Source organism: Ranitomeya variabilis, chromosome 1 (assembly GCF_051348905.1).
Source record: "Ranitomeya variabilis isolate aRanVar5 chromosome 1, aRanVar5.hap1, whole genome shotgun sequence".
NCBI lineage: Eukaryota > Metazoa > Chordata > Amphibia > Anura > Dendrobatidae > Ranitomeya > Ranitomeya variabilis.
This window is the reverse complement of record NC_135232.1, coordinates 616424903-616435401: the sequence shown is the minus strand read 5'-3', so window position 1 is coordinate 616435401 and position 10499 is coordinate 616424903. Positions and strand designations below refer to the sequence as shown.

The window sequence follows — 10499 nt, the reverse complement described above, 5'->3', positions numbered from 1 at the left end:
TTGTCTAACAGTGTTGCTCCCTTTATTTTTTTGAGCAGTGTATATATATATATATATATATATATATATATATATATATATATATACGGTACATACGGTACAGGGCAAAAGTTTGGACACACCTCATTTAAAGATTTTTCTGTATTTTCATGTTCGATGAAAATTGCAAATTCACACTGAAGGCATCAAAACTATGAATTAACACATGTGGAATTATATACTTAACGAAAAAGTGTGAAACAACTGAAAATATGTCTTATATTCTAGATTCTTCAAAGTAGCCACCTTTTGCTTTGATGACTTCTTTGCACACTCTTGGCATTCGCTTGATCCACAATGAACTTCTGGAGTGATTTTGCTGCATTGAAAGTAAAGGGGCCGAATAATATTGCACGCCCCACTTTTCAGTTTTTGAATTTCCACAAAAATTTAAAATAACCAATAAATTTCGTTCAACTTCACAATTGTGTTCCACTTGTTGTTGATTCTTCACCAAAAATTTACATTTGGTATCTTTATGTTTGAAGCATGATATGTGGGAAAAGGTTGAAAAGTTCCAGGGGGCCGAAAACTTTCGCAAGGCACTGTATATATAGCCACACACACACACATACATGTATATATTACATAGTCTCCTTTATTATGTATATTGCCGTCCCTTATTATACAGTGCTCTCTTGTTATGTACAGCACCGTTCCTTACATATTCGATTTTATAGAGCCCTTTTATTTATTACATACCCTCCTGTCTTGTTAGCTGTATGATGCAATGATGGCTGATGGAGCATGGGAAAGCTTCTTTTCTAAAGAAGGAGCTGATGGACTGGTAGTCTGGTCACCGGCTCCTCCATCAGTAGTCATTTTATATCTAACAAGAGAGGGGACTATGTAATAAAAGAGGGCGCTGTGAATAACAAAAATAACAAGAACACACTATGTAAGAGACAGCATTGTACATAACGGCAGAGGAAGCTATATAATAAGGGAGGGCATCATATATAACTAGAGAGGATGGGGACTCCGTTAGACATAATAATAATAATAACATCTTACTCCACCTCCCCCTGTTCCTAAATCCATTATAAATGCCCCATCCTCCCATCCCAATCCCCCACACCCCTAATTGTCCTCCTACCCCCGCATCCTATTATTGCCCTCTCCCCCACTCCATGATTGCCCAGTTCACCACCTCCATCATTGCTTTCACCCCACCAACCCATAATTGCCCATTCCACCACCTCCATCATTGCCTCCTCCCCACCACCCCCACCATTGTCCTTTCCACTGCCACCATCATTGCCTTCTCCCCCCACCCCATCATTACCCATGTCACCACCTCCATCATTTCCTCCTCCCCCACCACCCCATCATTGTCCTTTCCACTGCCATCATCATTGTCTTCTCTCCCACTACCTCATCATTACCCATTCCACATCCTCCATCATTTCCTCCTCCCCACCACCCCATCATTACCCATTCCACCACCTCCATTATTGCCTCCTGCCCACTACCCCATCATTGTCCTTTCCACTGCCATCATCATTGTCTTCTCCCCCATCATTACCCATTCCACGACCTCAATCATTTCCTCTTCCCCCACCATCCCCATCATTGCCCTTTCCACCACCACCATCATTGTCTTTCCCCCCACCACCCCCATCATTGCCCATTACAAGAGAAAGCAAAATACCTGGGGTACAGAATTGTGCGGGGTATTATGAAGCCTCAAATAAACAAGATTGAGGCCATCCGGAAGCAAGCTCTGTGTACCCAGCTGGTGTTAATAACACCAGATGTCGGAAAAGAGTTTGTTGTACAAATTTACGCCTCTGATGTTGGTATGGGGGTGATACTATAAAAAATGAGAGGAGTGAAAGAGCATCCTGTGGTCTACCTCATTAAAAAAAATTGAATAACCATGAGAAAAATTAGGCCAATGTAGAGAAGGAGTGTTTGGCAATTAAAAGAAGCATTGGAGTAATATCTGATAGGAAAACAGCAAAACTGATTATGGACCATACCCCGGTCAAATGGATGAATCAGAACTTGGAGAAAAAAGAAGGGTGGTGGTTCATATCAATGCAACATTTTGGCTTTACAATAGAGCATAGACCTGGACGTCAGCTTGCAAATGCAAATGCCTGGTTCAGAGTTTATTGTTTAGGAACAAAGAGTATTCTAGCCCCAAGTTGAAAAAAATGGTAAGGGGATTTGGACTAGGGAAACAGTGTTTGATGTACATTTCCGCTAGGTTCCTGTCTTATATGTCTTGTACTGTGTAGATGGCAGTTTGCTACGGGTTAACTGTGTATTTCCTCTTATCTACTGGTGTTTGTGATGATGGTGACCAATCACCTGTAATGTCCAAGTACGGTATAAAGGGGCATAGAGTCCACAAGGTGATGACTCTCGGGCTCCTGGACAATCTGCTGTGAGTGAAGCAGCAGTTTGTTTGGGAATGCTGTGCATTAGGCCCAGCTCTGGAGAGGCAGGAGTGTCATGTATAGTTAGCGGCCAGCAAGCATGGGATTTTATTTTTGTACCATTTATGTTTTCCATTGCTGATTTATGGAAATGCCTGAAGCGTTTCTCTGACCCAGGAGATGGTGATCACGTGAGCTAATGCCCTAACCTGTCACAATATATATATACAGTATATTGTATATAGTGTATACAGTTTTCATTTTTTTAATTAAATTTTAATTCAGTTCCTTTTGTAATAAAATATTATAGGAGAAATAAAATGAAAAGGCGGAAACTTTAATTGCTGAAATCACAAGATAATTTTATTCATATGCTTTGGAACTAGATCTATTTAGGAGTAAAGTGGGACAGTAGGTATTATTAGGTATACATAGATAGTGGACTGTTAACTACAGGCCTATTACTTCTCTTTTCCTTGTTTAAAGTTGTAAGAGGTATCCTTGCCTTGTTTATGTCCTTGTCCCTGACTCTGTCCTCCCTGCTGACTTCCAGAAGTTTGTTGACCTCCAGCTTGGCCTTGTTGACTGCTGCTGCTACCCTGGCTCTGTCCACTGGTTTGTTGCCCGCCGCTCTGACTCTGTCCCCCTGCTTGGCTTTGCCCTCCACTGCTGCTACCCTGGCTCTGTCCACTGGTTTGTTGCCCGCCGCTCTGACTCTGCCCCCCTGCTTGGCTTTGCCCTCCACTGCTGCTACCCTGGCTCTGTCCACTGGTTTGTTGCCCGCTGCTCTGACTCTGCCCCCCAGCTTGGCTTTGCCCTCCACTGCTGCTACCCTGGCTCTGCCCACTGGTTTGTTGCCCGCTGCTCTGACTCTGCCCCCCAGCTTGACTTTGCCCTCCACTGCTGCTACCCTGGCTCTGTCCACTGGTTTGTTGCCCGCTGCTCTGACTCTGCCCCCCAGCTTGGCTTTGTCCTCCACTGCTGCTACCCTGGCTCTGTCCACTGGTTTGTTGCCCGCTGCTCTGACTCTGCCCCCCAGCTGGGCCTTGTTGACCACTGCTGCTACCCTGGCTTTGTCCACTGCTTTGGTCCTTTCCTTGGTGGTATCCAGAACCGCTCTGCCCACTACCTTGTTGAGCACTGCCCTGATTCTGTCTCCCAGCCTGTCCTTGCTGACCACTGCTGCTACCATGGCACTGTCCAATGCTTTGATCTTTTCCTTGCTTGTATCCAGAACCACTCTGTCCACTACCTTGTTGTGCACTGCCCTGATTCTGTCCTAGTTGGCATTCCCCCCCCTGTTGGCTACTGCTCTGATCCTGTCCTTGTTGCTGTCCGCTTTGTTGTTGGCGCCCGCTGGTGGTTTGTCCATGATCTTGTCCTTGTTGGCTTCCGCTGACTTGTCCGCTTCCCTGGTTTTGTGGTTTATTGCTTTGGCTCTGTTGACTGCCGGCCTGGCTTTGACTCTGTCCTTGGCTTCCCTGATCTGATGTGCCCTTTAGAAAAGAAATAGACATAAAATATATATAATATATGTTGTAGACTCAAAGTTGTCATCAAGAATATAATAGAAAACTGACATGCAAAACTAATATTACAATGCACACAGCATAAGTTCATCCTAATAGTTTTCCATATACAATACAAGTTTAACAAGTTTCACTTACTGAGCTTTGATGTTGGCCAGAGGGCTAGAAAAAATAATAAGATATTAAGTTCAGAGATGAAACGATTAATCATTGCCTCCAATATCATGTAATCATTCTCATGTTCAAACTCACATCGTAACTCTATATCTTATATGTTGCTATATCTAAGATTTGTATTGGTTCAAAGGCGTCATGGATTACAAATATAGTCTGCTTCTTTCACAACAGTGCCATCCCTGTCTATAGGCTGTGCCTGGTATTGCAGCTGATGCTGAGCTGCATTGCCAGGCATGAATAGAAGCACTGCCTGTAAAAAAAAAAGTCAGAGGCTCGGCACAACTGATTGCCAGGGGTGCTGTGATTGGGCCTAATATTCATAACCTTAGGCCAATAATGGTTAAAGGGTTTGTCTGGCCTTGGGATTCGATTCTTCAGTCACCCTAGATGACTGCAGACTTGTGAATCCTCACTGCATGCTGTCAGGATCGTTCAGTTCCAGTGTAAGGAGCGTGCATGTGACAACAAATATACAGTCACATGTCGACTAGATGTGCACGGTCCTGCTCAGTACAACTGAATTCAGCAAGACCAGACATATCTAGTTGGAATGTGGCCGGAAGTATGCACTTGTGAATTCTGACAGCAAGAAGTGTGCGCTCTGTGGGGAGTCACCAGTGTGCAGTCACATAGAGTGACAGAATAAAGTTATAGTGAGGTCTACCAGGTAAAGCTGGTGGGGACATGTGCCTTAGTTCCTGGATGTAAGCGAGGAGTACCAATAAGCCCTCTACTTTGGCCAGGAATTAAACTGATTGAAGGAAATCATAGCTACGCTGCTGATAATGGACTCATTTTTCTCCATTTCTTATGTATCCTGCGCACATCATTTATATAATGTCTCATCTAAATCATTTTAAACATTTCAATTCATAATAAACATCTGAAGTAATCCAGTTTTTTAGCTGGTTAGTATTCAAAATCTTCTCTTACCTTCTTGGCGGAGTTTGGTGCTGAAAATAAATAAAAACAGGGTGAATAATACTGACTGAGGTCACATTTTTGGAGCAAATTTTTCATCTTATTTTGGCTAGAAGCCATTTGGAAATCTATAGGTCTTATTTACCTCCTTCCATTTCTGTGGTTGGGGTTTTTGGGGCTCCTGGGGAGGATGTGCAAGAATAAATACTGTTGAGAAATGAATAAATAATTAAAAATCAGTGTAAAATGTCATGAATATCCTTCTCATTGAGAGATTTGTATAAATGAATGATTGTTGCTCGTTAAGCTAGACTCATTCAAGGATAAGGATCCAATTAGAGAAGTTACTTTGGTCTAGGTACTTATAGACATTAGACTTAAGTTGTCCGGCATCCTCAACAGTATATGGGGGCCTCCGGACTCTTCCCAGATAGGCGATGTCGGGGGAAGGGGAGGATCCGACCTGTCGATCCTTTTGTTCTCTCTGAGGATATCCTTCCTGCTGATCCTTTTGTTCTCTTTCAGGATAAGCCACTGCTAAAGGAGTCTGGAAGCAGGTCTCTTCTAGAGAACACAACCTCTTAATAGGGTCCTCCCAAAGTACATCTATCCAATCAATAGACTTCTGCTGTTATGAAGGGCTTAATTTATGGGGGATCTTACAGGTGGGCTGCTATAGATGTTGGAACTAGATTTATCTGTAAATATGCATACATTGTGTTGATCTTATATACACAGTCGATTGTTACATCCCACATAATCACTACCTGCCTTACTGTCACCACCTTGTTTTTCTGCAGTAATTGTCTAGTAAACCTCGGATTACATACCTTGACATCTGACAGAGCCAAATCCTCTGCTAATTCTCTTGTTTGTATAAAAGTGAGTGTCTGGCTACACCTTTCATTACTATTCTCTTGGGTAAATAACTAGTTGCTCATTTATGTTTCTCATGTCAGATATTTGATTGAAAGTCAATGTGATAATTAGCATTTAGAAGCCACTTGATACTAAAAATCTATGTTGATTTTTTTAATAGTATCCAGGATTATAATTCCACAAAAACGTGATTCTACAAGTGAGTAAGTTGGGAAAGAAATAAATTGTAACATGATTTAAAGGTAGGTTCAGTTTAGGTAAATTATTTCTTCTTCTAAACCCCATTCTCCAAATTGAAGACTTTTTTAAAAGCAGAAATAAACTGAAAAGACAAGTTGTAGGAAACCTAAATGATTTCTTCACATTTACTCCTTAAAGAGATGTAAATGTTAGCTTACATTGTCCTTATTGATTAAGAAGAATGATTCTCAAAATTAGAATACCGTATGTCTTTTGACTATGAAACACTTTTTAGCAAGCCAAAATCTTACTAAAAAAACTGTACATCTTATAATCTGGAGACAACTTCATGTGATGAAGGAGAATGCTGGCGCAGCCTCCTTACTGATTACAGTGCAGCTACACAGATCTGTCTCCTCCTTCCCAACACAGATTTGTGTATATTTATGTAGCAGAGCTGTGGGTGTGTAGCAGAACTGTGTGTGTACTTATGTAGCAAAGCTGTGTGTGCAGCAATGCGCTGTGTGTGTGTAGCAGAACTGTGTGTGTACTTATGTGTAGCAGAGCTGTTTGCATATACAACAGAGCTGTGTGTATCTATGTGTAGCAGAGCTGTGTGCATACATACTGCAGAGCTCAGTGTGCATGTATGTATGCATACAGAGCTCAGTGTGCATATAGCACACATGCTGCATGGAATTATTAGCAATAGATCTATGACCCCACTATTCAACCCTAGTGCATTAAAATAAGTGATATTGACCCCTCTGTTTCTTTGCACTGACAGGGAAGTTTAATCAGTAGGAAATATGTCTTCCTATTTTCTGCTGTCTAATTCTCATCTTATAATGAGGTGCATTCTGCTCCTATAGTCCGAAAGATACATAGACAAAAGTCCTATATTCTGCCATTTAAAAAGCTTAATATTTATCCTTATAAAAGCTTCTTGGCTTTAGAACTTATGCCTAAAACTCAAAAATCCATATATATATATATATATATATATATATATATATATATAGTACCTATACTTTTCATTCATATATTTTCAGAAATCACTGCATAATATAAAGGTAGATAATTACATTTTTTAAGCTTCTATAGATGAATTGATATGTGATAAGTTAATAAAACGCCATAAAATACTAGAAATCTAATGGAATATATAATACATGCAACAATCTACATAGATAAAGGGCCATATACATTGCAAGTACCATGCATTACAAAGATACAGATGCTAGCACATCAGATTCTACAATGCATGGAGAAAATCTGTTTCCACGAAATTTCCATTAAGGCTGACCTGTCACTGGAAGAAGTCACTTACCTTGAGCAAGTAGCAGTAGGCGATGTGGTTTGATAGTCCTGCTCGCTCTATTTATACTGGAAGAACAGGTGGATCTCAATAGTAAGGAATCCAGCCCAACCGGGGTGCGGTCTTCAAGGCATCATTGACATAAATATCATCTAGTACGATGAGTAAAAAACTCATAAAAAAAATAATAGCTCGGCAATGACAGAAATGAAGTGGTTGAAATAAGCTGCAAGTTAATAACAGTAATTTCAGCTGTGGATTTAATTACTATGATTATTTCAGGTTTGTAAGAGGCTCAGTCTCATTCAGAGCCACGGCTTCTATATACAGATGTATATAGAGGTCCTTACATTTTCTGGAGGTTTCTGAGAGGGGCTCAATGAATAGAATGGGTCATCATTCATCAAGTTCTGGAGAACACCTTTAAGTGGGTTCTATTTTCTGCAGCAGTGTCATACATGTCAAAGTTAACAGTGGATTGGGGCTCAGTAGGGGGCCATTTGGCTTTGAGAGCATGGATTGGTTTTCGGGAGCCATGTTGCTTTTTCAGAGCTGGTGAGATACTCGTAACCTCTTTTCCATTTAGTGAGGTCTTTATTTGGCAAGAAGAGTTGAAGTGTTCATTGGTAACTTTTGGGGCACATAACATTTTTATCCTACATTTTGTGGAGACTGAATAAACTAATAAAAAGGATTCCTGAATTGCTGTTTTTTTTTTAATACTGTTTTCCGTGCAGTAAGACAACTTTGTTCTTCAGGTCAGCGCAATTACAGTGATTCCAAATTTATATATTTTTTTCTTTTTGATGTTCTGCTACTTTTACACTTTAAAACACCTTTTTTTACCTAAAATTTATATTTATGTTTGCACTGCCATATTATCAGAGATATAACTTAATTTTCTGTAGAAAGAGCAGAGAGAGGGTTTGTTATTTGCAGGATAAGTTGAAGTTTTTATTGCTTTATAGTTGAGTAACATAATTTTTTGAGTTGCAGAATGGGCAAAAAAGCAGCAATTCAGCAATTACAGTATTTGCGTTTTTTTATTTGACCGCCATTCACTAAAAAGCGATAAATCAACTTGATTTTTCGAGCCAGTACGATTACACTGATCCCAGATTTATACAGATTTTTATGTTTTGCTATTTTTGCAGACTAAAAGTTATTTTTTCACAAAATATAGAGCTACATTTTTGGTTGTTTTTCTTTTTCTTTTTTTTCTTTTTGTTTTTTCTTTTTGTTCATTTTTGGTCTAATACACTGACATGCTTATCAGACCTGTCAATTTAAGGCTAAGTTTACAAAATCCAATATTCATCAAGAAAAAAAATTGATTATTTTTTTCATCACTATCATTATCTGTGTAATATTCCAAGACCAAATACAGTTTTCTATGTGAAGAATTGGAATGTATCCATAAAAATCGGATGATTGTACACGGTTGATCTGTATAGGATCCGATTAAATTATTTATTTTGTGCATCCATATGCTAGAATGGGTATTTCTCATCCAAAATATGGAAGTGAATAGAGAATACTGCAATGTTTTTTTTTCATATGGACATTTGGTTCTTGTGAAAAAAAAAGACAGTCATCTAAACAGCCGATTGAATAACATTGATCCTAGTCTTTTCCGAGTCATTCAGAAAATATGGTTGTGTGAACATATTGTGAATCTGACATGAGGCCTATTAGGACCTGCCATAAGTGGGGTCTGTCAGTCCACCATAGTTGGCAGACTCGGAGGCATGAAAAAACAAGAAAAAGAGAAAAGATCCTCCAAAACCAAAATATATACAAAAATTCATAAATCTTTATTTAATTACCAATATAGATTAAAAAAAAAACACATTAAATAACATAAAAACAAAGGAGATGACAACACATGCTATGCAGAATATAAAAGACACTGTGCAAAGAAAGATGATAATTTGGAAAACATGATATTAGAGAAATGGGTAAAACACCTTATGCAAAAATAGCTAGTGTAGCAGCAGGAATCTATTAACAGATGACAAATATCCTGTTAAACACCTCAGAAAGCAGCATAATATATAAAGTGCAGAGCAGTATTTTAAAAGTGTCAAGTGCTTGAGATGCGGAAATAATGCAGTGTGATGCTGGAGGGTGTCCCGAACCTGTATTGCGGATCAAAAGAGACGGATGTCAGGAATAAAGCTGTAATAGCATTAATCCAAACCCTATGTCCGCAAGCAGACCAGGGAGTACCTATACAAATAACATATATTAGGGAGGGTTGCCCAAAAGTATATTTACCCAGAGTTGGCTTTGTAAGAGTGGACCCCTTTGTCACGCCGAGGCAGGCGGAAGGAGGTTAGTGAACCCACTTTACCACAGAGGACTCTGTGGAAGCTGAACCCTAGGAACCTGCCCGACAAAGACGTAAGGTGAATGCAAGACTTTATTAGGGATAACAGCCAGGAGAACCCACAGGGAGAACCCCCCAGATGAGACACCAAATTCCTCCGAGGCGAGCGAACCCCTATACAGGGATTGTCCCAAGACAGCCAAGGAGGCTCGAGTGTGATGGTTCCAAGACCAGAGGGATGGAGACACACCGTGGTAGGGAGAGAGAGGTCCAGAAAACCGGAGAAGAGATACCAGGAGGACCGGAGGATACTGCCAGAATCCGAGGAAAGGTGGTGGACGGGCGGGGCACAGTGCTAGGAGAAAAACACAGAGTGTAAATGCACGGAACAACACAAACAGCATGAGCAAGCGCAGGACTGGGACCTGGGAATGGCAGTTTGGAAAACAAGGCACAAAATTGCTCAGGAACCTCCCAAAGGAAGCGAGGATCTTAAATTCTCACAGATCCCTCAGCGATTGGCTGGGAGGACACCTCAGGAAAAAGGGTGCGCTGACCCTTTAAATGAGCTGACAGCTCGCTCCCCTGCAACCAGGAAGCGAAGGAGTAGAGGAGACAAGCTGGGCAGATGCCGCAGCCGGAGGGAGCACCGTGGGAATGTGGACAGGGTGACACAGATTGCGGGGACCCAGGGAATGCCCACGAAACGGCGGGACCCTATCTCCCTGCACCTTGGAGCCATC

At 40.8% G+C, this 10499-nt stretch overlaps 1 protein-coding gene across 1 annotated transcript; it reads right to left on the bottom strand.

Moving 5' to 3' along the window:
* Positions 1–2766: 2766 nt before the first annotated feature.
* LOC143798075 (uncharacterized) lies at positions 2767–8076 on the bottom strand. Its single transcript, XM_077281103.1, has 6 exons — positions 7886–8076; positions 7440–7495; positions 5196–5257; positions 5063–5082; positions 4091–4114; positions 2767–3919 (listed from the first exon to the last, which is right to left on the bottom strand). The coding sequence occupies exons 1-6, from the start codon at positions 8074–8076 to the stop codon at positions 3703–3705; spliced, it is 570 nt and encodes a 189-aa protein (XP_077137218.1). The 3' UTR covers positions 2767–3702.
* Between the last annotated feature and the right edge of the window lie 2423 nt (positions 8077–10499).

Coding starts and splice junctions, on each gene's coding strand:
- LOC143798075 (XM_077281103.1), bottom strand. CDS start 8,076: ATGTTATGTGCCCCAAAAGTTACCAATGAACACTTCAACTCTTCTTGC. Junction 5,258..7,439: donor CCTACTGCTACTTGCTCAAG/GTAAGTGACTTC, acceptor ATTTCTCAACAG/TATTTATTCTTGCACATCCT. Junction 4,115..5,062: donor CACCAAACTCCGCCAAGAAG/GTAAGAGAAGAT, acceptor TATTTTTTCTAG/CCCTCTGGCCAACATCAAAG.